Consider the following 27,741-nt stretch of genomic DNA (forward strand, 5'->3'; position numbering starts at 1 on the left):
ATCCTATTAAGGAAAAAATAGGGAAGCTGTCTAGAAAGATGGATGTGATTGCATAGAAAATTTACAAACTTAGATTTTGTTTTAGAAGACGTATATAGGACTGAAGGGAGGATTAATAAGGTATGAAATCCATTTCTTTGGCTTCAATTATGCTTTCTATTCAGATGATTCCCCAATTCTCCAACTCAAATATCTCTTTCGAACTCTAGGTTTGCATCACCTACTAAGTGACCGCTGGATATTTTCACCTACATGTCCCATTTAATTAAATATATCCAAAAAGAAACCTCATTACCTTCCTTCATTTCCTTCAGATTTCCCAATTTCTGTGGAGGCCACCTCCATCCTCTCATTTACTTTGGTTCATAGCCTTGGAGGTCAGTCTCTCCTTATCCCCCACACTGAATCATTTGCTCTATTTGTTAAACAAATATTTATTAGGAACCCGTTTTTATATAATCAAATCAATTTGCAAGCACTTATTAAATGCCTACTATGTGTCTGGCACTGGGTGAGTGCAGGAATGCCTAGACAAGGAAACAGCTCCTGCCTTCAAGGAACTTATATTCAATTGAGGGAAAAAGATACCTATTAGTAGTGAAGACGAACTAGACACAGTCTATTCTGTAGACACATCTCTGCCTTCCTGCTTTAACATCTTTGCTTCCACATTGCTTTCTGGGAGCACAATTTCCTCCTTTAATGCTCAGGTCGACAGAACCTTCCCACAGCCTTCCTTTTGATAATAGACTTTTCTTCCTTGGGCAGCACATAGTACTTGTTTTTGCATGTTTCTAATATTCCTACTATTCAATTCAAAAAAGCATTTGTCACGTATAACTGTGCATTAGGGTTATCTGTGGTCATGTTTTGTCTTCTTACAGGACTGTGAGTCCATTGAATGTAGGGATCAGGTTTTATAGAAACTTTTTAACTCTATCAGGCCTAACACAGTGAGAGAGAGAGAGAGAGAGAGAGAGAGAGAGAGAGACAGAGAGAGAGAGAGAGAGAGAGAGAGAGAGAGAGAGAGAGAGACAGAGACAGAGACACAGAGAAAGAGAGACAGACAGAGAGACAGAGAGAGAAACAGACAGACAGAGAGAGAGAGAGACAGAGAGAGAGAGAGAGAGAGAGAGAGAGAGAGAGAGAGAGAGAGAGAGAAAGAGAGAGACAGAGACAGAGAGAGACAGAGAGAGCACAGACTGCAATATATAAACAATGAGAAAAGATGGGAAAAATAGGAGTAAAAAATGTGATGGATTAGTCATATAGGATGGGCATTGGATGACAGATAAGAGTGGAGAAAATGAGTCAGGGATCCAAGGCACTAGGTGAATCCCTCATGGTGAACTTATGAAAAGGCATATATTAGAGTTGCAAAAGATAGACAGGCATGGATGCACCTTGATGCTGAAAACTTCGAAATCTATGAGATCCCAAATCCACTTTCATATTTGAATATTAATTCTCTGGTTGTCTGTGGACTCATGTACTTATGCACATATCCATACCCTTCTTGTCATCAAGTCCTGGACCTTTTCTTATAATCAGACCATGGGCCTAGTCTGGTTCTTGCAAAACACTCTGGACTACTGGTGTTGGCCTTTATTGCTCTGGACCAATCCAGTGACATCTGAGTGCCCACTTCTGACATAAGTTCCTATGGTTGATTGTTTTGATTTTTAGAAATCCTTCCTTTCTTACCTCTACAAAGCTTTTCTTCTTCTGCACAGTTTCTGCTTGTAATACCTTTCTCCCTTCTTCATCTCTGGGCAATGATTCTTCCCTGTTTTATAGTCTACAACTACAAATTCTCTTTGAAGAAACATATTTCCATACAAGTCCCTAATCGTTCTTAAAGCAGGCTGGAGTGGGTTTGATATTACTGGCTTTTCCACAACTTGTGATTTTATATTTATATGTATCAAGTTGTATTAATTGGTTCCAGATTAAAATCATTCCACTGGATCCCACTTTTGGGGGTTACTGTTTTGAAAGAAGTTTTAACTGTGGTTGCTAAGAGTCCTGGTGCGGACCTCTGCTGGTCTCTAGGCATTTCTTCACAATTGATGTGGAATGGAAAAAGATATGCATATACTGTTATTCACTCTACTTTTTTGGGTCTGTTCTGGCAGTAATATCTTCAAAGAATTTCAATAAGTTCCTAAAACATGACCTTCCCTTCCAGAAAAATCATGTTAGCTGGGCTTGTCTGACTCAAGCTTTGCTTTTCTAAGCATCCTTTTTTCTTTCTCTAAGCATCCTTTCTCTTGATCTCTTGCAGCAGTTTTTAATACTTTCCCTATAAGTGAAGTTAAACTAACTGGCCTGTAATTTCCTGGTGTGTCCCTAAGCTCTCTCTGAAATAATGACATTATGTTGGCTATTTTCCAGTTCTCCCAAGGATTTTTTTTTGTTTTAAAATGCAGAATTGAAAATGCAAGAGAAAGTTTCCTGTCTCCATTTTCCTTAGCCTCTTCTATGACATACTACATGGTCTGGCCCCCATGGATTTGCCATTTTAATAACTCCAAACTGCTTAAATATTTTTACAAATTATTTATTCTTATTGCTAAAGCATGCGTATTTGACCATTTTTCATTTTGACAAGGGATACCCCCAAAGTATGTAATGGCTTCTACTTGTATTGCAAGGACTGTCAGTGGGAGCAGAATTTCCCAAACTAATTTGGGAATGCTCTGGGACCTGAAATATATCGACAGAATTCACAAATCTTAGGCCAGGGGGCCCTGTCTGAGATAACAGAAAGCTAGATAAATTCTGGGTTAAAATAAAGGAAATTAAGCCAATTTTCATAAGAAACATCATTGCCCATAATAAAAGGTTTTGATATGTACATCATTATGTATTGAGAGTTTTGGAGGTATAACTATCACTAGCATGGACATTTTCTTAGTGAATCCCTGCAGACACTATGTGGAACACCAATAGTTTGGGAATCACTGAATTAGAGGCATTGTTTGAGGAATGAAATGTGAATGTCTTCTATATTGTGAATTGTTGCAAATAACACATGGAGAAAAGAACTTCGAACCATGTTGATATGACAGTGGAAAGAAGACTGGACAGGCAAGAGGGGGAGCAAGGTAATGGTGCCAACTCTGCCCCTAGGTGACTGTGTAATATTGGGCAAACTGGTTCATCTCATTGGACCTTCATTTCCACATCTGTAAAAGAAGGTGGTTGGACTAGATGACCTCAAAATTCTCTTCTGGCTCTGAGATTCTGTGAGCTATGGTCTGCTTACTTTATTTCTAGGCAATATGAAAAGAAAAAAATCAAAATGATATATTTGGGTGAGGAGCTAATCCAGTTCAATGGCAATTCAACGTAACAATACTAAAAAACATCTATGAGAGGGTAAAAGCAAATTAGAAATGAAGATGCAATATTTTCAATTTCTATTACTTAGCTTGGGTTTATCCCAGTACTCCCAGGATGAATATCTGAAATAAATTCTCTATAAGCCAGTCACTCAATTATGAAATAAGTTCATAGAAGAGGAGGCATTCCCTCTAAGACATTTAAACTAAACTGGGTCCAGTGGGGGTGGAGAAAATTTATATATTATTATAAATATATATGCACATATATACACACATATACATATATGTGTATATACACATAAACCATTTCTTTATTGGTAAAAGAAGAGAAATTTTAGTAGGAAAGTTATGATCTGTATAAATGACTTAAAAGGCACAATCCAAAGGACTGTCCAAATTAGGTACTGTTTATACAGTTTACTGTTTATATACTGTATAACAGTAAAAGCCAATATAGTTCTGACTCTGGGGAAGGCACTGTTAAAGTGCCTTTATAATTATTATTTCTTTTGATCTTCACAACAACCCTGGGAGGTAGGTGTTATTATTAGCGCCATTTTATGGATGAGGAAACTGAGGCAAAAAAGATGCTAAATGACTTTCCCAGAGTCACACAGCTAGTAAGTATTTGAAGCTGGATCTGAACTCAAGTCTTCCTGATTCCAGGCCTGGTGCTGCCTCCACTGCATCACCTAACTGCCTTTGTATATGCCTATTTTATGAAATCTGTGGGATCTTGGCTATGCAAAGTTTTTTTGTTTGTTTTTGATACAGGTATTTTTGATAATCGATGTTCTTCTGGTCCTTCTCATCTTGAGACTTAATTATTCTGTGACATATATGGGTAAACATGCATATGCACAAATTACATATATACACGTGAAAGCATGTGTTTATATATGTGTGTATATATATGTATACATATGTACATATCCATATAGTTATTTTATTCTTTGTATTTGTATCACCAACATCTAGTGGAGTGCTTGGCACACATTAAGTACCTAATAAATGTTGGTAGATTGATTCCTATGTTGTGGCCCATTTGCAGATAGGCCTCCTAAATGGGCCCTTCCCAAATGTGTAGAAACATCCCTAGTCATTAAATAATAAGATGGATTGTTGGTTCTAACTTCAGATGAGCAGAATAAGCAAACCCCAGCACAAATGAGATGTCCTATAGCTTTCTCTGACCTTCTAACTTAGCAGCTTTCAAGTTTCTCTAAGCCATGTGTCACCTAAGTACCCACTAAGAGGCTTCATTGTGTGGTCTATGTAATTTCATACAAATACCATGACTTCATATTTTCAATATTAATGAACTTCTTTCAAGTAATGTTGATATTTTAGTTGGTTCTAAGTGACATATATATGTATATACATACACACATTTACACTAAATATATACATATAAATATACACATATGTGTACATATATAAATATATATTCTCTCCCTCCTTATATATATATATATATATATATATATATATAATTAATTTGATAAGTATTTGAGAACTGAACATATGTTAGTCTCTTGGAGTACATAAAGATTTAAGGCAGCAAAGAATCATATGGATTACTTAGTACAACCTCTTATTTTACATGGGAGAGAACCAAGACCTGCAAAGGTAAAGTGACTTGTTCAAAGCCAAGCACTAGAATTTGAACTCCAGTCTTTTTGGTTCAAAATCTGTGCTCTTTCTTTTGACTATTATCATGCTGTCAACAAAGATATTACAACCTAGCTGGGGAAGATAAGACAAGCACCAAAATAATAATAATGGCAGATAAATGCACAAGAGAAATACAAAGTGCTGAGAGTTTGGAGGAAGGAGAGATGCTTTTTGCTTGGAGAGATTAGGTGAGGCTCATCAGAGGCATTGGCATTGAACTAGACTTTGAAGGATGAGTGGGTGGGAGGAGAAGCAGAAAGTCCTTTATGCAGAGGAAACAGCACGTCCAATTTACTAACTTCAACATGTCAATAAAATGATTACAATGATATACTCATAGTACGCTTTTTTTGCCAAGTGTTTTCCTTACAACAATTCCTTGAGTTAGAATAAGTACTCCCATTTTACAGATAGGAAAATGGATGCTAAGGCTTTAGATAACTTCCCCATGATCACACAACTTCCATGAAGAATTAGAGGGGAGATAATTTAAACACAGGTCTCCTGACAGGTGATAAACAAAGAGAAAAATACTCACACACAGAGACACACATGAATATATGTTGGAAGAGTTGATAAAGATCAATGAAAAGGATTTTTGTCGATGTTTGAAAATACTTATATTTGTCATAAATTCACATCTTGAGACTTTTAAGAGATCATGATTTAAAATGTAAAATTCAACTCAATCGTTTAGAAATTATTTAAGTATTTAACGTTCACTATTCTAGGTGCTAACTGGGGTTGCAAAGACAAGTGAGACACAGTTTCTACCCTCAAGGAGCTTTCAATATAGTAAAGAGGAAAAGACAAGTATATAAATAATTGCAATAAAAGCACAAGAAGAATGGTCTATAAAGTGTGTTTAATTTCCCAGAAGCCCTGGATGAGGGAGGAAACAAGTTTGACTGGAGAGAGTGGGGAGGAAGTGTCAGAACCATGTCACTCAGAAAGCCATGTCTAAGCACAAAGGTTTTAAAAAAAAGACTGGGAGATATTTTCAAATAGATAACTGTGACCATAACTTGAGGGAATATAGCCATGGTAGCACAGAGGAAGACCCTGGGGGCAAGTGGTAGAATTAGGAGTTAGGTAGGGGATACTGTAAGACAAGCATGTCTTGAAATATATGTTATGAAATAACCTCCACCTTTTTCCCCCAGCATGGCAACTCATAGTAGAATTGATTGCACTTTATGAGCCTGTGGTAGTTTCCTACACTTGCTGAGTTGGAGATACCAAGAGATTAATCAGAAATGAGCCTAGTGGGAGATGTGTTGAAAATCTATGGCAGCTCTTTGGAATTGGGGGCTATGAAAGTTGAATATCTGATTTCTACATTATTGACTTATACTGTTTCAGTAATTGTTTTTGCTTTGAATGCGTGGCCATCTGGTTTGGTGTAGCAATTGAAACATCAGTGGGGGCTCAACAACTTATCAGGGACAGGGACCCGATGAGAAAGCGCAACTGTGAGCAGAAGGCTGAGAGGTATATGAGATAAGATGTGATAAGAGTCATCAAAGAGATACAATCAGAAACCTTTGAGGAACTATGAAATTTGGAGGAGGGAGCAGTTATGTTCAGTTGGGGAGAATGATGTGGAACTTCCCAGAGCTTCAGTAGAATGATGGCTGCCATTAAAACATCTATGTAAAAAAAAAAAAAAAAAGCTTGTCCTTCGAGTGTTTTTGTTTACACGACTTTAAACAGCAAGATCCAGTACTTGTAATCTTCCAGATGGCTATTTTAGTTTTTGTCATTTGCTGTGAAACAAACTACAGTCTTACAGTACTAGTATTAACTATTGTTGTTATCCTAAAGTCAATAGCACTTTTCTCAGGTGGACAGTGCTATTCTAATAGATTAATATCTCTTTTACCTAGCATCCTTGGAGAATGAGATGTGACCTATAAATGCATTTTCTGGTTAACTGAAGCTTACCCCCATAAGTGACAAAACTTTAACATTTTAAACCATTTTGGATGAAAATATTTCTGAAATGAAACACAAATTTTGCTGTCTTCTTAAGAGTATAATACTGAATATAACCTTGGGCAAATAATTTCATTGCTCATGGACTCAGTCTCCTCATTTATAAATTGAGTGTTAGATGATTTCTGTGGTTTATTTCAGCCCTAACATTTTGTGATTCTATAATTATATAACAAGACTTTTTCTTAGTAATGCAGGGTCATCATGGACATCAGTTACTATACTGTGGTTTAATACAAATAATATTATTATGGGATATAGTGTTCTGTTTAAGGTCATTTTAGTTCCATACCAAATAGCTCCATGCTATTATACTTTTTGTTTTCTTTCGAAGAAGACAGTAAAAGAAATTCTAAATTTGGGCTAATGGGAGGATTCCTGATCATTGTGTTTGTTCAGACAGGTCTGGGGAAATTTTGATTCTCCCATTGTCAAGATAGATGATACGGACATTGACGTTTCTTTGACCAAGATTTGAATGAGCCAAGTTATGTACCTCAATATCCTCATTTTAATACAGCCCACCTCCCATTACATTAATCAGTGGGAGTTGGTTGGTATGCTTCAGGAATACCTACTCTTCAAAGTACATATAAATTGTGAACCCACCACCATGAGGGGTCTCTGATCTAACAGAGAGGTCCAAATGACCATCCTTTTATTTATTTATTATTATATTATTATATAATATAATTACATTTATATATTACATAATATATAAATGTATATTATATAATATAAAAATTACCATTAATTATTATTTATTAATAACATACTGACCTTATTAATAAAATGGTTAAATTATCCAGAAATTATCTCTCTTGCAATTTTTAATCACCACAATGTAAATGAGAAATATTTAACAAAATAAATAAAAATCCAATAAAACATAGAAAATATTGCATTTTAAAATGAAGTCAATATGCTTCCACAGAGATCCTTATATAGGGATTAGTGGCCCTCATTTCTATTTGAGTTTGAGGTCACTGGCTTAGAGAACTAAGAGGTGAAGTTATTTGTCCATTGTTACAAAGTCAGTACGTAGGGCAGGAAATGAATACAAATATTTCTGACTCCACGCTGCCTTTCTTACTGTCTTTCTTACTATCTGCTTTTAAAATGTGATAGACTGGGGAACAAGATATTTGATTTAATTCAACGAGCTTTATTAAGTGCTTATAATGTGCAAGGCATTATGCTTGATGGAATTGTGTTTAAAACAAGAATAGTCTGAGTGAGGACCTAAGGGATTTTCCTTTGAATAAAGTGCATGAGCTTTAGAACATGTTTCTGCAACATCTGTTTGAGCCCTTACCATACATACCTTTTTCCTTAAGTCCCTTTTGTATATCAGGCCTGAACTTTATTTATTGACTTTGATCCCCAAGAATTAACCTTTTCCTACTTTCCTGCTACAGACTTGGGCTTTCCTTCTGGATTGTGATTGTGGCTTTTTCAGAATGACCCAATTATTTCATTTATTTTGCCTGTTGGGATCTCATTTATTACCAAACTGTGCTCTGGACAGTTGAGGTGGCTATATAAGTGATCCCTAGATAAATGGGGGATTTTTATAAAATAGTATTGGAGATAAACTATTACCTTGGCAAAGTTCATATTGTATTTTGAATTGCTTTCTTTCAGCAATAAGTAATCTATACGATATCCAAATAATTGATTGGATAGGCATAGATGATCTCTGAAGTTCCTCGTAATTCTGAGATTCTAGTTAACTTGGTCAACTAACCAGTCAAACAATTGATTAGTTTAGTAAAAGAACAAATTGGCGTTCTAACTAGTTCAATCAACTATCCATCCAGGAATTTACTGTGACATGAATTATGCGGAGATGCCCTCTTTGTTTCCTCTAAATTTTTCCTCCAGTTAAAAAACTGTAGAAATGACTTAATTCAGACTCCAAATATTAAATAGTTGGCAACGTCATAGTTAATAACTGGCACCAATTATTGCTTGGAATTCATAGTATTCAATGGGTCACAGATTAAGGGAATGACTTTCCATTATGAATAGGGCAGAGAATCCTTGGAGCAAAACTGTGACCTTCAAGAGTAAGATGGACTAGATTACTTATTTTTATTAATGGGGCAGGAGGTTCTCAGGTAAAACTGACTGATTAAAAGAATGATATCCCTTTCATTGTTCAGAGATGATAGACCGTAGAATACAGGAGGTAAGATACTGCTTCTCCAGTGAGGAAAAGACTAAGGAGCAACTTTGAATACTAGCCATAAGGTACATGGCTAAGATCATTTAACCCAATTTGGCCAGCAATACAAAGTAAGTCTTTAAGACCTAGGTCTTATGGGCTTATTATCTTTGCCTTGCTCTCCTGGATAAGGAAGCAGAGCTCTCTGTTGTGGTTCTGGAAGCCCAAGAGGTAGGGAGAATAGAGACTCCTTTTCCCTGTGCGAAGAAGGCCACTCTTCTGCTGGACAGATATTTAGGATAATTGTTTTTATGGTCTAGACCTGTGAATTCATCAGTATAATGGAACTCTCAAGGTCAAAATTCCCTCCACTGTTGCAGATGACATCAATGTAATTTATGTCTTAGATTATTTCCTGACGTATTCATTAAAAGTCTGAGTGGTCCATGGCCACTTGGCTTGTACATAGCAGAGGCAGGAGCTGACTCATATCTTTCTAACTCTAACTCCAACCCTCTATTTACTATTCCATGCTGCTTTTGTCTAGGATTATTATTAAGAATTCTACTTTCATTATTTTGATAGATTTGCATGTTTGTAACTAAGCTAGGAATCTTCTTAATGGTCCAAATATTTCATAGGTCTGCATCCTAGATTTGTATGTTCATTATTGAACTCAAAAATTTCTCCTTTGGTCCATGTGTTTTGATAGTTCCCTATATATACACATGTGTATGTATATATAAATATATTGTATATATGTATACATATGTGTACGTATATATAAATATATTGCATGTATGTATACAAATATAAGATATTATAAACATAAATGTATATTCATGCATGAAATGTATGCATGTATTATATATGTGCATATGTGTGTATATACACATACATACATGCACGCATGCATACATATATTTTTTCCCTTGAGAAAAACTGTGTCATTATTTTGTGGGTCTAACCTTTCAGGTATTCTAATGTCTGATGCTTAGAAGGACTAAAGAGTACTGGCCTCAAAGTATTTGTGATACAGCAGGTTCAGTAATAGTAAAGGTACCACAATCTTCACCCTGGTCTCAAGTCACATACTTAAGAATGTCTCACTCTAGGAAAGACTTGGAAACATGTTCTCTTGGAAAAAGGTGTTCCTTGTTGCTCTTCTTACTTCTATCTTCACTGATGCTTGTAACTGCCTGGTTACAGAGGTAGCTTCCCCTGGAAATCACACCTGGTGGGAGCCCTGGCCTCCCTAAGGGGATATGGCCATTGCCACTAACCCTGTGTTTTCTGAGATGACATCTCTGAACAAGTTATGGAAGGGTTGCTATTCAAGAGGGATGCTATGCCTCTGAATAAGGATTTTTCTTTTATGTTCTTTACATTTTGCTCACAGAACGTTCCATGACATTAATGAATATCTTGTGTACCAAAGGTCCAATTCCAGCCTCATTCTTTATCCTTCTGGAATCGTTCAGAGAAGGGTATGTGAGAGGGTCAGGGAGGTTCACTGTCCAAATGTTCCAATAGAAAGGCCTGGCAGAACCAGATGTGAAATGGACCTCCCCGGAGTGAAGAGTATGCAATTGAGGAGAGCCATAGCGCATATTTGAGGCTAGAGTTTTTCTAAAGTAGCTTTAGGTTTGCCATGATGTGATATTCCACATCCAAGTCAAAAAGTCTGTTGGGATTCCATGTCAAAACATGCATACTATCATTTCTGCTTTTAAAAGGGGATCTTTGAAGTAGAAAGCAGCCCCCAGTAGGCTAATGAGTCCCAGCATAGGAATTGGGCACTGCTTACTGTAGTGTGTGCTGTTTTAGAAAGAAAATCCCAATCACTTAAATTCAGGTATCATGCAAAACTTCAGCCAGAGTCTTTATATCAAAAGATTCAAGGTGTAATATATATCTCCAAGTGAAAGCAAGCTCATTTCCATGATGAGAAATATCCAGAAAGAGTTAATAGTATAAAATTCACAATTCTGCCAATCATTTTGTTGCTGTTCAGTCACTGCAGTCGTGTCTGACTCTTTGTGACCCCATCTGGGATTTTCTTGGCCAAGATACTGGAGTGGTTTGCCATTTTCTTTTCTAGTTCATTTTACAGATGAGGAAACTGAGGCAAACAAGGTTAAGCATCCTCTCCAGAGTCACACACCTAGTAAACATCTGAGGTTGGATCAGTAGCAAATAAACCCAAAAGAACACATTAAGAGAGTATTCAGCCATTGCTACAAATGGACTGCAACTAAAAACCAGAAAGCCCTAAAAATGAATTTAAATAAAAAAGAACCCTGTTTTGAAATCTGCCAAGACCTGAGACACATTAAAAAAAAGTTTATTAGTCATCATTGGGCCAAAATACAAATAAGTTCTTTTTAGAAGAATCCAAAAACCTTTATATTCGAGGTCTGCAAGAACATAAAACCTTGCTAGAGAAATTTTTAAGCAATCTTCTAATTAATCACAGAATTTTATAGCCTCTCACAGGCTGTAAGTTAAACTTTAACAAGGCAGGGCCAAAGGAAGTCCTGGTGCACTGAGCATGGCTGGGTCAACCAAACCAGACCTTTATGTCAAGCAGCTGTTAGAGACAGAATGGTCTATGAATCTAGATGGTGGCACTTTAACTCTTACACCATTGAAAGGAGGGAGGTGAAACATGCAAATAGCCTAGAAACTGATGGGAAAGCAATCTGCAAGAAAATATTTCCCCAGGGCTTAAAAAAATTACATGGCAGGCAATTTAGTAGGGTGGAAAGAGCCCTGGCTTTGGATTCAGGGGACCTTGGTTCAAATCCCATTTTTGACACTTAATACTTGGTGTGACAATGGCCAAGTAACTTAAGTTCCCTAGGCCTCAGTTTCCTCATCTGTAAAATGAAAGGGTTGGATCAGCTGCACACCAAGATTCCTTAAAAATATATTTATGATTATATGCACATTTTCTCCATTGTGATCTTTGTGAAATGAATACTTTTATAATATGTTCTCCTACTCAGGAATTTTCTTTAAGAGAAGTAACCCAAGAACTATAGACTCTATTCCTAGTTAATTTTTTAAAAAGTTAACTAATATTTCAATGATTTTAAATATTTAGAGGTATTTTGTTTACTTATTTTTTCTTTGACCCTTAGGTGAACTCTGAAAGAAAATATTATCTAATGAGAAAAGAGGTTAGAGCAGGATAAATACATACATACATACATATATATATATACACGTAAGTTACCCATAACATATATGTGTATGTATTACACACACATATACACACATATTACCCCAATAGCAGAATAGATTCCCCCTGTCCAACCCTTACCACACACACACACAAATCACCAATAGGGAAACTGGAAATTATTTGGGACAAGCCAGCATCTGGCTACTTTAAACAAAGATGGAAGTGGGTGTTCATTCAGTCCATTTGTATTTGCCTTGTGGCATGATAAGATCAAAATACGGGAAGAAATCCCTTTATTGTCAATGACTAAATGGAGGAATATGACCATAACATTGCTGCCTCAATTTTCATTTTTCTAAAAAATCAATTTTCAATAAGTATTTTCACCCACCTCAGAATACAAGGGTGCAGGTATAGCATGTTTCTTTCCTTTTGCAGATGAGGGTGGAGGAGGTGCATTGATCTGCAAGACAAGCAAAAGTATTGAGAATGAGTAAGAAATATGCAAAAGAAAGATATGCTTGTTACATTCAGAGACCTGAACAACTGACTGCAGCCAATGGGATTTGCTTTATAGTTTTTTCCTTTTGGTATGTCCAAATGGTCCAAGTAATTTAGAGAAGGAGACTGTATAGCAAAGCATTGTCCTGAGAGGTTGTGTGAATTCCCAAATGAAGACATTGCAAAAGGAGGGTGGCAGTGATTTATTGTGGGGTATCAAGATTTCTAGGCAGAATATGGAAGTGTCTTCTGGGTGAGTCAGAAGAAGAGAAGCCTGCCTCCTTGCTCAAAAAAAAAATTAAACAAACAAAACTCATCAATTGTCCAGAACATGCAGGAAGCCATTGAAGGCTATAAAGAATTCATACACTAGTGTAAGAGATGGGGTAGGTGATCCCCCTTCTCAAGCTTAGTAGATTGTAGTCACAGAATGTAGTCACAAATGATGAGGTTTTAATGTGTTAACAAGGTGTCACATGCTGTGATCCCTTTATGAGATGAGAATGCCTCTCTGAGTCCAGATGGAAACAAATGATTCACTAAGAAAACAAATTAGCTCCACCCTTGGGGACTTTAAATAGCTAAACCCTGGATGAATTTCAACAGTGTAAAAGTGGGAGAGATTACAAGCCATACGTTGCCTGTCCCTTTCTCATCATCCTTCATCTCTGTTCACCATATTAACTTTGAAGAGAAGCTTCCAATAGGACTAATAAGTTTGTCGGTTTGTAGGGGCTAAATTTTTTTTTATCTTTCCTGACTCAGTGCTTGGTTTATTCAAAGAATCCGCACAATTGGGAACGACCAAATTAAGCCTACTGAGAGAAACTACTAGACTTAGACCAGTGAATTTACTAAATTCTGTTTCTCCCTTCTATTTTACTATTATATGTGCTGGGAAATTATTCATTACTTAGTTCATTATTTAGCATTTTTCTGGCTAGTTTGAATTTTGCTGACAAAATTATTATTTCTATTTTTAATGATGGTTTTCTACATAGAGATAATTTTTAATTGTGCCATGAGTTGGTTTTTTTTATAAGTATGATATGTGAAGAGGATGGATTCTGGATAATTGATTACATCATATTCAACTGTCTGGGAAATCTCCTTTCCTGCCTGGTGATCAAAAGAATCACCTAGGGGCTTAGAACTTTTTTCTTTTTTAAGCTTCCTGACTTTACAGGAAAAGAAGCCAGATGGAGCTGGAACCCTTATGCTAGTTGAAAACCCTCACGAGTTAATCTTATTATCTTCAAGGAGATTTTCCACTCTTCACCAGGGATTTTGGAGTTTTCTTTATTCCTTGAAGGGTAAGAGGAGGAAGGGGAAGAAGGCTGTGGATAGAGTGTTGAGCGTGGGGTCAGGAGGACCTGAATTCAAATCCAGCCTTAGACACTTATTAGACGTGTGACCCTGGATAAGTCACTTAACCTCTGTTTGCCTCAATTTCCTCATCTGCTGGAGGAGAAGTGAGGCTGGTGACCTGCACAGTCCTCCCTCACTCAAAACAAAGTCAAGTGCAAGTCATGTCATTATTTCTCTGATAGCATGGTCTTCTTTGGCAATGAAGGATGAACACACACACACAGCACCTACTTCATCGAGTTGATGTGAGGATAAAATGAGATAATAGCTGTAAAGCAATTAACATGGTGCCTGATACATAGTAACTGCTACATATGAATGTACCTATAATTTTTATTGTTGTTGTTACATTAAATCCAGTCATTCAACAATGGACGGGCACCCACTTTATTTCCAGTTATTGCTACAACAAAAAGTGCTACTAAAGTAGGTTTGTACTTATGAGTCTTCTTTCTCTTTCCTTGATCTTTTTGCTATGCCTAATTTGCACTGCCCCTCCCTGGACTGATTGTCCCAAGTCATGGGTGTCCAGTCTTGCAACTGTATTATCGATGGTTTTTGCACCAATGCAGAAACCTGAAAATGCAAAAAAGTGTAAACATACTTCAAGCAAGAGGATCTATTGCCTCTGATATCCTCCTGATTGCCTTAAGCGTGTCAAAGAATGTGTCAGCAAAGGTTCCAGGGTAAGAAGTCTAGCTGCTAGTAATGACAGCAACCCTTTTTATCTTGTTGTAAATAGAACTGTTTATACTACAGCCTTCTTTCTGACTCCAATGAGACTCTTCTTGCACATGCCCAATCTACCATTGACACCCAAAATGGTGTGCCTCCTGGTAGGTGTGGAGGCGCCCATTTGGGAGACTGCATGGACCTTCTTTTGAGAGAAGACATCCTGTGTTGCCTTACCGTGTGAGTTGGAGCAGACTCTTTCCATTGCCAGAGTAGACAGAACTATCTGTGTTTTTAAAAATACTAGACTGCAACAGTCTTGCTCTCTCTTTCTGGCAGTGTCCAGGGCCACCTTTCTCACTATTTCCTCTTAGGTTCCGTGGCCCAGAGAATTGCGTTTGGGGTTTTCCTCTGTTACAGTGACCTTTCAATTGTAGGTACTAGCGGTAGATTCTCTGGAGTTTGAGCCATAGTGACCTTTAAGGCAGGATTCTGGGCTGGATGTTGCTGGTAGTCCAGCAAGGGAATCCCTTGAGAAGCTAAGGTGCTAGGGTATAATCCTGGGTGGCTTTGTACTTTGGATTTGGTGGGACCATGCTATATACAAACTGAGTTAATCTGTCACCCTCATCCCCTTTCCTCTCTAGAGACTGAGGTAGTAATAAGGGGAATTACATCCCACAGATACTGAAAGGGTGTGTTCTCGCTATAACTTTGAAGTAAATATTCCTTTGTAAAAGTTGTGACTGTTAAGTTGTTAAATTGAACTGGGAGGTAAGAGACCCCTAAAATTGGGAGAACACAATTGGTACAGCTTAAGACCAATAGCAGAGAGAATAGGCAACCCCACTGGCTTTTAGGCAGTGGGGGCCAGGTCAGTCTCTGTTACACTGCAGTTGTGAGTTTCGTGTAGTTTCTTCCACAAAATGTGGCCATATGTCTTAAAAATAAACCCTATGAACAATAATAACCCTGCTTTCCAGAATGTAAAAAGTACTACATGGTTCCAATGTTCCTGTCTTCCTCCTTTCTCTCCAACAGTTGTCATTTTCTCCTCCTCCTCCATTTTTACAAATTTTATGAGTGTGAGGTAGGATGTCAAGGTTGTTTTAATTTGCATTTCTCTTACAATTACTTATTTGAAGCATTTTTAATATGGCCATTGATAGATTGCCTTTCTTCTTTTGGAAATTGCCTCTTCACATTTGACTGTCTTTTGGAACATAGTGTGGAAATTTCTTAATTATCTGTAAACAAAATTGTACATTTTATATTTTGTGATCCTATTTGTTATTTCATCAAAAAGCATTCCTCTATCCATAGATGTGAAAGTTATTTCCTTCACCTATCATATAATTTATTTATGGTATTCCCTTTTATGTCTAGGTTATGTATCTATTTGGAACTTATTGGAATATATTATATTATCTGATTACCTAAATTTAATTGCTTTCCAGCTGCTTCTAAGATTTCTCATAATTTTTTGTTGAATAGTGAATCCTTACCTTGTTACTTGAAATTTACGTTTTTGAATTTTAAAAATTTATATTTCTATTTTTGGTCATGACTTTTTGATGGGTTGATTTTCTAATTACATTTTGGCTACAATTCATCAACTTGGTTTTTTATTCTTTTATTGCTGAAAGTGTTTCCCCCTAAAGACTACTTTGGCTACATTATAAAAGTTCTGGCATGTTGTCTCATTACTGTTGCTTTCTTTACTAAAATTATCTATTATTTCTGTGATTTGTTCTTTGATTCAACCATATATTCTTTAGTATTAAAGTATTTGGTTTCTATAAAGTCGTTATGAATAATAATTTTTATTGCATTGTTTTATATTATAATGTGAATCACTTGAGGATTGAAATAATATTTTAAAAATTTCTTTGGCTCCCCAATGTTTAGCACAATGCCTGGCTCATAGTGCTTAATAAATATGGACTAACTATAAAGGCTTACTATTTCTGTTTTTGCTTTTGCTTATGAGAGTTTTTTGTTCTCGCGCATAGCTAAATTTTTGTAAATGTGTCATAAGAAGAAATGTTGAATCCTTTCTATTTCCATTTAGTAATCACCAGGAGTCAAATTATCAGTATTTTATTACAGGTCCTTAACTTCTTTCTGATTTTTCCCCTCAGATTTGTATAGCTTTAAAAGGAACATAGAGTCTCCAATTATTATAATTTTTCCATCTATTCCTCCCTATATTTTGGTTATCTTTTCCTGCAACTTGATTCCACACCATTTGGTGTAGTTATATTAAGTATTTCTATTATTTCATTTTCTATGGTAACTCAAAGCATAAGGTAGTTTCCCTGCTTATTTCTTTTAATCATGTCTATTTTTATTGTTATTTTGTAAGAGATCTTGATTGCTATCCCTGCTTTTAAAAATTCATTTGAAGAATAATTTTTGCTCTAGCCCCTCATTTTAAATCTGCATAATCTTTTATGTGTTGATGTATTTCTTATAAACAGTATATTTTTGGATTTTGTTTTCTAATTCATTCTGCTCTTCTTTTCAGTTTTGTGGATGAATTTGTGCCATTCTCACAGTTATGATGGTTGAATGTGTATCTCCCTTCATCATAACTTCTTATATTTTTACCTCTTTTCCACCCATGTCACTCTTTACAAAAGATAAAGAGAAGAAATATGATAAACATTACTAGTATATACTTGAAATATTCATTTTTAATTATATGCCCTTCTTCCCTTCATTAAGGTGAGACTGTGAGCTCTGGTTCTTACCCTTTCTTTCTCAATATTTAATCTTTATTTTTGATAAACCTTCCAGTAGTGAATTTTGTTTTGCTTGTGGTTATTCCTTAACTACATTTATTCTTCTTGCCTTTGTCCCTACCTATATCCCTGTTAAATTTAATGTACTTTTCACCAAATCATATTTGTCTGTATTTATATGCGTGTTTTTAACCTTTCATTGTACAGTTCAGATAAGAGTCTTCTGAGATGACCACTGTGTCCATCCCTTCCTCCAAGTTACATATTATTTGCATGCACCAAAATTCATGCAAAATAGAAATTTCCTTTTTTCATTTCTAATGTATTCCATTGCATTCCCATTATTTCTACTCCTCAAATAAAAATATAAAACTATTTCCAACTCTCATATGAGTCTTATTTAATTTTTTTGTAACTTGAATAATTTGAATTTCAAAAGGACACTTGCCTGTTTCCTACCATTAATATAAGTGTTTTACCATTTTTTAGGCATTTCCAATATATTGAGTATTTGCCTTGCTTAGATTTATCTTGTTTCCACTGCTTGGATTTCAAAGTTTCTATTTCTCTTGAATGCTCAAAAGTCCTCTTTCTAATAAAGATAAACTTTTCTGAGTAAGATTATACTCAGTTTTTAAGGATAAATTATTTTTAGTTATAAGCTTTTCATGTCTTATTATTCTTTATTTTGTTGATTTGATTTTTGGCTCTCCTCTTTTTAATCAGGTTGGATAAATGTTTATCAATTCTATAAGTATTTTCAAAGAACCTGCTTTTAGTTTTGTTTTTCAGGTTTATAGTGTGATTTTCAATTTATTTGTTTTTCCTCCAATTTTCAAAGTTTCTTCTTTTGAACTTCTTTTGGATTTATATATTTTCTATTTTATAAATGCATATTCAGTCCATTAATCATCCCTATTCTATTCAATTAATGTATTGTTCAATTAATGTATTGTGATAAACACACATGTATGTATATACATACATGTATGTGTGTGTATATGTATTACTCTAGGGATGACTTTAATTGCATCCTAGAAATGCTGATAGGCTCTCTCATCATTATCACTGTTTTCAAAACAAAATTATTAATTATTTTACTATTTTTTTTTTTTACTCAGTCATTTAGAATTTCATTATTAATTTTCCACCTAGGTCTGTGTCTTATGTTTGTGTTCCTTGAATTACTATTTTATTTTGTTATGTTCTATAAAATATGTGCTTAGCATTTTTGAATTTTTGCATTTCTTTGAAATTCTCTGTGTTCCAATATATTGCATTTTTTTGGGTTAAAAAAGTACCTTTTGGAGCAGTGATATATGTACATTTTCTGGCAGTCCCATTCAGAAAGTGTCATAATTTTTTTTACCTCTAATTCCTCCAATAATTTGTTCAAGCCTATTTTTTTCCTTTTTTTCTGTTAGATTTGACCAACAGTGAAAGATGAACTTTAAAGTCTCCTACAATTATTGTTTCTATCAATGTTTCTCTTCCTCCTCCTCCCTCTGCCTCTGCTGCTTACTCCTTCTCCTCCTCTTTCTCCTTCTTCTCCTCCTTCTTCTTGTTCTTGTTCACAATTTGGTCAATTTGTCTTTTATTAATTTAGATGCTATAACATTTAGAACATATAAGTGTAACATTGATATCATTCTCTTCTCAAACCACCCTGCAGGTGCTTCCTTATAATATCATGTAATTTCCTTGTTTATCTCTACTGATATTTGAATTTTTGCATTTTCTTTGTCTGATAACATGATTGCAACTTCTGCTTTTTTGGATTTCCCTGATACATAGTAAATTTTGCTTTGGCCTATTATTTTTATTCTATACATCTCTTTGGCTTTTAGATGCTTTTCTTGTAAGCAACAAATTGTGACACTTGCTTTTTTAAATCCAATCTGGCATTCTTTTTCACTTTATTGAATAGTTTAATCCAATAATATTTAATGTTATGAAAGTTAAGTTTATGTTTTCCTCCTGTGGTTTCTCTAATTTTTTTTCTAAATCAGAAATTTTTTTTTGTTTCCCATTTCTTTTTAAATTCAATGCCCTCCCTAACAATTAATTGTGCTTAATTTACTTTAAGGAAATCGTCTTCCCACAGACTCTCTTCTCTATTTCCTCACCATTCTCCTCTCCCATTTGTCAAGTCTTTCTCTAGTTTTTCTCTCTTTTATTTAGTCTTTCCCCTCTTTCCTCCCTTTTTTGCTTCTCAGTTAAGTGACATTCAAAATCCCCCTTCTCCTTTCCTCCTCCCTTTAACTTTGTTTTTTTTTTTTTTGGCTGATTTTTCTGCCAATTTCTCCAAGAAGAAGTTTTTCAACTTGCTTTCTTCATTTATTCTCCCTTCTGCCAATTCTTAACTTTCATTTTTAATTTATGGTTTTTATATTTATTTATTTATTTTTACTTTGGCCTTTTCAACTTCCTCATGGAGTTAAAGTTTACAAGTACCAAGCTTAAGTTTTTTTGAATAATTTCTGTGTTATTGCTTTTATAGATCTTGTCCCCCTTTTCCTCTTGAGTTTTATTCTTTCCTGTGTCTGACACCAGATTTGAACTCAGGAAGATGAGTCTTCCTGAATTCAGGCTGGACGTTCTATCCACTGTACCAGTTATCAATGAATGAAGGAGTAATGAGGATAGAAACATTGCTCCATTGCAAAAATTTCCGTGGTTCTCAAATCATGCATTTCAAGTATATTTCTTTTTTTTTTTTTCACAGTGCTTAGCACAGTGCCTGGCATATAGTAGAGGCTTAATAAGTGTTTATTGATTGATTCTCAACGGTAATTCACTTTCTCAATTCCAAGTTATTTCTTCTCTGGGTCAATGTCCTCCCACTCTTGTAGGGCTAGTTGCCCCAAAAGCTTTGTTTTCCATTCTCCTGAAGCAAGAATTTTTTTCCCATAGGGACACAATATTCAAAGCAACTGTTCTTACTTTGTACCAGTTCCCTGTAGATTGGACCCATTGTAAGATTTCTATCCAACATTATAGAATATATGTCATCCCCAGTTCTTTTCAGTGGAACAACCTACTTTCATTTGTTTAAGATCTCCTTTTTTTCTTTCCTCTATTTCAATACCTCCTTTGGCCACCTCTCGCTTCCTTCCTCCTCTAGTCTCCCTTTTTGCTGGGAAACTATAGGAGTTAACTTTCCTTTGTTGCTCATCCCTTGACTTGATTAGAGTGCATCACATATTCCCTTGTATTCACTGCTTCCCCTCTATCCCATTTTACTATTAGATTCTGCAATTTAGTCTCACAGAATGCACTGATCTGTAAAGAGAAGTTACAAAGTTTAGTCTATGGTATTTTAGGCCTGTTCCTCTCTCTCCAATTTCTTTAAATTTTAGTTTTATCTTTGTCTTTTTATGTACTTTCAGAAAGAAATTTCTTAATGGTCTCTGTTTTAATATGTCTTTTCCTTTCTCTTTTTTTCCTTGAATAAGCTCTAGAGATGGGATAATTTATTTTGTTAATTATTCTTTCCTGGGTAGCTGTTTTTATTTATCCCGTGCTTCTATTATTTGGGTTATTGTAAGTCAAATAAACTCTTTGTGTCTTCATCTTTTGTCAGTGATGATTAGGTTCAAGTTTACAAGTCACGTCATTTTGAGTTGGAATATATTTCCAGTTTCTAGTGAGTGTAGAATGACTATTATATTATTCATTTTTCCTTTCCTTTACATTAGAAAATCTCACAGTCACTTACAGAACTTTTGGTCTGAAACTGGAATAGCTAAATTGAACAACTATTTATCTTATGGTTTAAAGCATAGGGTTTGTTGTTGTTGTTGCTTTCTTTATTCAGGTGATCTGTGTTTTCTTTCAATGAGTATACTTTGTTTTAGTATTCAGAATTTCTGGGCAGTTTTCTTAAGTTATTTTAAAAATAATGATGTTCAGGAATTTTTTTTATTTGCCATGCTCTTGTGAGAGATCTACCATCTTTAGATATTATTTATAAATACTGTCATCATTATCAATGACTTTGCTTCCATTTATACAATGTGTTCTTTTTAATACTAAATGTTTAAGCCATTTGTTTTTCTTCCATAGTATCTTTCAGTTCACTGTATTTGTATCCAGAATCTATTGTTCTCTGACTTCTTTGGGAAGACTGGATTCATGATTTTTTTTCCTGCTCTTTCTGCTGTGTAGAACATAAATTCTACTGCTTCCTCCTTCCTAACTTCTGCTGGCAGGATTATTACTCTTTTGACTATTCCTGAACCCCAATTATGGTTTAATGCTCTCCTAGGAATCTATTGGGTTGTGTATCTTATCAAGTATTGGTTCAGTTTCCTTTTTCTAACAATTTAAAAAATAAATATACAAGCTTTTGGAAGTTTTGGTGATTGTGTTTCTAATTTTAGTATCTTTTATTTTCTTTACCTGTTTTCATTTACCTGCTTGTGCTCCAGGTTTTAAGTTGAATTCTATTCCTTTTGAAATCTTTGGTCATTTTCACTCTTTTCCCTGCGTTTCTCATTCCTTTCCTTCTGATGGAGGAGATTTCTCTGGGGAATGATCACAACACTGTCTCAGCCTCCTCCAATATTGGGGAATTCACTGTCCTTGGTCCTTGCTTCAAGTAGCTCTTAGAACGACAGAATTAGCTCTAATTGGATGTCCAGTACCTTCAGACTCAAGTGTAACCATGCATTCCCTTGCTCCCTCCCACTCCCCTTTTTAGTTCTTTGGCTGGATTGATTCATTGCCTACCACTTTTTGTAGAATTGGGGACAGTGGGATGGTGTTCTTGATTTTGCTGCCTTGGAATTCCCTGACATAAATGGTCATTCTAGGTAAAGTGAAGCATGGTTGAAGTTTCCTGCTTTCCCTCAACTAATGAGGGAGTCTGAGCTAAAGTTCATTACTTGCTGAACAAGGATGATGAGAGAGTAGTGGGGTGGACCAGCAGAACAGATGCAGCAGCAGGAAATCTGGGAGATGTCCAAGTCTAGGAGATGGTTTATATCTCCTCCTGTAACATAAAGACCAGTGGGTGAGGGCTGCTGAGTGAGTACTTAAGGACTAATTTTCTCAATTATTTTTATACATGAGGCTATTTCATTGTTGAACTTCCTGTTTTCTTTTGCATTCAACTGTAATTGCTTTACATGTGGAGCATGTCTTTTTTTTTTTTTGAAAGTAGGGACTAGGAATAAAAAGTCTAATCCTTTATTTTGTTCACATGAACCAGAATTTTGTAATCCTTTCTTGTTTGCTTTTTGGAATATATTACAAGCTTTTTCTCTTCTTTAAACTAGTTGCACCAAATCTTGTTTTGATTCTGACTGTGGTTCCTTGGTTTTTCCAAGAGTTCCTGAACTATTCTTCCTTTCTGGATATTCATAGCTTTTTTTTTTTTTTTTTTTTTTTTTTTTTTTAATGATTTGTTAGCTCTGGTTTTTCCTTGGTACCTTCAGTTTGGAGTTTCTTTCAGGAAGTGGTGATAAGTGAATTGTATACTAATGTTTTTCTTCTGGTTCTAACAGAGCTGGCCAGTTTTCTTTGATGATTTCTTTAAATATAGTGCCCAGAGTTTTTATTTAATCATGGTTTTAAGGGAACCTGAAGATTCTTTAATTCTGTCTCCTAGACATGTTTTCCAAATCAGTTATTTTTGATAATATATTTCTTGTATTTTCTTCTTTTTTAATCCATTGATTTTGTTCTATTTCTTTTTTTTTTTCTTTCTTTCTGAAGTCATTAAGTTCTCTTTGATTCATTCTAATTTTGAAGGAGTCTCTTACTTGGATAATGTTTCTCACTTTCTGTTCAAAGCTGTTTAGTCTCCTTCCAGTTTTTTCACTACCAGCATTATTATTTCACTTATAATTTCATTTTAACCTTTCAATTAATTTCTTCTAGATATGAAGTCCTTGTGGCCAAATTATTCCCTCCCCGCAAGACTCTCCATGTTCTTATTGAAGTGCTTCCTCTTCTATATTTCTCTTGACCCACAGTATTTCTTCAAATGTCTGACATGTTCTGTTTACTCAAATCTTCAACCCTAAATCCTGGTTTCTGGCTTTGTGTCAAGATAACCTTTTAAGTCACCATACGAATTGGAAATTCCAGCAATACATTTCTCTATGATGTTCTCTTCTATGGACTTCTAAAGTCATATTTTGTTTTGTTTTTCAAAATTTATTGGGCAGTTAATTTCATCTTTCCTTGAAATCTCTCTTCCATTATAATTCAGAAGTTTAAAAAAACCCCAACAACCTTGGGCTATTATGCAGCAGAACTCTTCATATTTTGTTGCCTTTTATCTTGAACTACATTTTAAGCTCCTTGAGGGTGAGTATAAATGTCTTCTGCTTCTTTTTCACTATCCTGGACTAATAATACCTTAATTGTAATAGGTACTTAAATAGTGGGTGAATAAACAACTGCTGAATATATTTCTAATATCTATAAACAAGTGTCTTTCCACTATAGTACATCCTCCACTCACCTACCAAAGTGATCTTGTCACACATTCTCCTTTTCTCCCCTTCTCTGTTATAAGACCTAGTAGCTTCCTAATATCTCTAGGATCAAATATAAAATCATGTAGCTTTTAAATCTCTTTATAACCTGGTCACTTTTCATCTTTCTAGTCTTCTTATACTATACTCTTCTCCTCATAGTTTATAATATAATGCCACTGGCTTTCTTTTTGTTCCTTGTGTACTATTCTTCATCTACCAATTCTGTACCTTTAAATTGACTGTCCTCCAAGCCTGGAATGCTCTTTCTCCTCATATGCATGTCTTAGTTTCTCTATCTTCTTTTAGAATTCCACTTAAATCCCACCTTCTGTGTGAGGTCTTTATCTGTCCTTCCCCAATCCCTTTTCTCCTTCTTTCTCTTCCCCCTTCTCTCTGGAATCGCCTTCCAGTTACATTGTCTATATCTCATGTGTACGTTATTGAATGCTTCCTCTCTCATTACAATATAAGCTCCTTGAAGACAGGGCCTTTGTTTTTGTCTTTCTTTGTGTCTCTACACCACCTGGCACATAGCAAGTGTTTAACAAATGCTTCTTGATGGTTCAGTGGCAAAGTAGTACATAATATCCCTCCAATGAATAAATGTTATTCTAGTCTACTCTTCTTTTGGTTTTATCTTAGAAGGAGGAAGAGAATAAAGGAGAAGGAGGAAGAGAGAAGATGGGGAGAGAGAAGAAGAGGAAGAGGGAGAAGTAGGAAGAGGAAAAGAGAGAAGGAAGAGGGGACTTCTAAGAGCGACTTCCCACCCCCCCCCCCCGCTCCTCCAGACCTGTCTATTACATCTTTGACAAACCTGTGATTAAAAATGAAAAGTGAGAGAAAGCTCACTTTCTCAAGAGGCAACTCATTTTATCTTTATTTTCTGCTAATCAAAATGCTCTATTAAAACCATTATCTAAAGTATATACATGAATTGAGAGTCTCTTTCTCGTAAGAAGATTATCTAACCTTGAATGAGTTTGACAACTGAAAATTGCAAATACCTGACTAAGGATGTTATCCCACGATACCAAACTGAAGAGCTTCCTCTGGGGGATATCAACGGCAAGAGCGAGGGCATTGATAAGAAGATCATCCTCAATTCGGTTGCCAACCACGAAATTGATGCAGCCTTTCCAATCAGCCTGTTTGCCAAGCAAAAATAAATACTTTGTCACAGCCTTGCCAGGAGATTTTCCCTCTAATGTGGAAAGACCAGGGAGGGTAGTGGGAAAAGCCCTGAATTGAGATTTAGAAGACATGAAAGTCAGATTCCAGTTCTGCTTTTTATGAGTGGGATAAAAGCATGGTATGGTGTATAGAATGCTAGACTTGGAGTTAAGAAAACCAGGGTTCAAATTCAGCAGCAGCCCCTTACTGGCTGTGGAAATCTCAGCTAAGGCTGTCCCCTTTCTGGGTCTTAATTTTCTCGTCTATAAAATGAGAGTCCTTTCTAAGGGTTGCTAGGTGGCATAGTGGACAATTGATAGAGCCCTAGACCTGGGGTCACAAAGACTCACTCATCTTGAAGAGTTCAAATCTGGCCTCAGATATTTTCTAGATGTATGACCCTGGTCAAATCATTTAACTGTTTTTGCCTCAGTTTCCTCATCTGTAAAATGAGATGAAGAAGGAAATGGTAAACCATTCCAGTATCTTTGCCAAGAAAACTCCAGATGGAGTCATGAAGAATTGGACATGACTGAAACAAGTGAATAACAACGGAAAACCTCTTTCCATCTCTGAGTATAGTAGCTTAGTGATGCAGAAAGAAGACTGTTTGGAGTCACAGAGTCACAATTACCTCAAGGACAGAAGTCCGTATTGGAAGCAGGATATTTATTGAGTGTGCCATCTAGCTTCTGCTCAAAGACTTCCATTGAAGAAGATGTGCATGGACTCCTGAATCAGCCCAGTCTGGTTTAGAAGGTTATCTTTATTAGGGTGCTTTTTCCTGATATCCATTTTAGGTTTTCTTCCTTCCTTCCTTCCTTCCTTCCTTCCTTCCTTCCTTCCTTCCTTCCTTCCTTCCTTCCTTCCTTCCTTCCTTTATTTCCTTGCTACTACTTCTAGAACAGAGATATCAAACTTGCAACTCACCAAACTCCCGAACGGGGGCTGAACCAGATTAAAATGTAATTGGGAAATGTTGAAATGTTCAACAAAATAAAAATGCAGTACAGCATAGATAATATTAATTTGTGTTTTTTAAAATCATTATGTAACCCATAGATATCTGAGTCTGACACCCCTGTAAATCAACAATTTCTTTGGTATGGTGAGTATCGAGTATTCTTCAAATACTTGAAGACAGTTAAATGTCTCTGCCTAGACCTGTCTTCTCTGGGCTAAACTTTCCCATTTTCTTCAACCAGGTCTCACAAAGAGTAATCTTGAGTGCTTTATCATTCAGTTTGACCTCCTCTAGATATTGTCAATATTATCTGTGAAGCTTAATATTAGGTTTCATTTTAGAACCATCACCACCACCTCCACCAAACTTACCAAGGAATTCACTTTAGGAACCAAGGCCACAGTTTAAGAAGAATATTAAAATGAAAGGAGGGGTTCAACATCATAAAATGGGGAAATATATGTTTATGAAAAGTGGTGTCCACTGCCATAGAAGATATCTTGTGCAGAGTTCCAATGGAAAAGGGATGCCCTATAACTTCTTGTTAATCATAATTGAAATAAGAAGAGGAAGAGTAATAGCAAAATTTGTATGGAACCTTAAGGTTTACAAAAGACTTTACAAATATTAACTAATTGAATATGTCACAACTACGCTGGTAGGTAGGTGCTTTTATTAAGCCCTTTTACAGATGAGGAAACTGAGGCAGAGATTAAATGATATTCCCAAGGCCACACAAGTATCTGTGGCTGGAGTTGAACTCAGGTCTTTCTGACTCCAGGACCAGTGCTCTATCCATTAATTGGGATAGGATAAAGATCTTTAGGGATATGGAGGGCTTTAATATTGAAACAGACAAGATCTTAAGCCTTGAAGGATACAGGGCCATGGCAGGAAGGGATCAACTTATTGATCAAAGGCAATAAACCACCAGATTACACATTAATCTCCCCCAATTCTTCACTCTGTACATCTAGCCTTGGTCTGAAGGTTACGTTCTCCTAACAGGAGCCAGTTTTATCTACAACGTAGTCTAATATGCCCTGATTGGTGAGGGATTAGATTGGAATCAAAGATCCTGGGTCTAAACCCTGGCTTTGCTACTCATTTTCTATATAGAAAAATGACCAAATGAATTTCTGTCTCTGGACCTCAGTTTCCTCATCTGTAAAAGGGCAGAGTTGTATTAGATGACCTTTAAGTCCTATGATGTTATATCCAGGTAGGCTCTATCTAAAATGCACAGGGCTGACCAAGAAGTGTATGGTGAAGTAAATCATTCTGATTCAGAACAGCCACAAGGGGGCAGAATTGGGCCAAACATCTCAGCTCTCTAAACCAGCACAGGACACCTCCTAATAAAGATTTGATTCAGACACTTTAAACCATTTTCTGGAATTTTATTCTAGAACTACATGTTACTAGAAAATAAATGTTTTTTTTCAAGTATAACAAACACAAGCT

The 27,741-nt window shown here is 35.7% G+C and overlaps 1 protein-coding gene across 5 annotated transcripts in view; it reads right to left on the reverse strand.

Moving 5' to 3' along the window:
* The window catches only part of SPAG17 (sperm associated antigen 17), a 258,218-nt gene that overhangs the window by 195,505 nt on the left and 34,972 nt on the right, over positions 1-27,741 (reverse strand). For all 5 annotated transcript variants that reach the window (XM_072644500.1, XM_072644502.1, XM_072644501.1 and 2 more), the window contains exons 2-3: positions 25,148-25,288; positions 12,762-12,833 (exon numbers count right to left, since the gene is read on the reverse strand). In XM_072644500.1, the coding sequence (XP_072500601.1) occupies positions 12,762-12,833; positions 25,148-25,288 (213 nt within the window). The remainder of the gene's footprint in view (positions 1-12,761; positions 12,834-25,147; positions 25,289-27,741) is intronic.

The sequence above is a fragment of the Notamacropus eugenii genome, chromosome 2, assembly GCF_028372415.1.
Source record: "Notamacropus eugenii isolate mMacEug1 chromosome 2, mMacEug1.pri_v2, whole genome shotgun sequence".
NCBI classification, from domain to species: Eukaryota; Metazoa; Chordata; class Mammalia; order Diprotodontia; family Macropodidae; genus Notamacropus; species Notamacropus eugenii.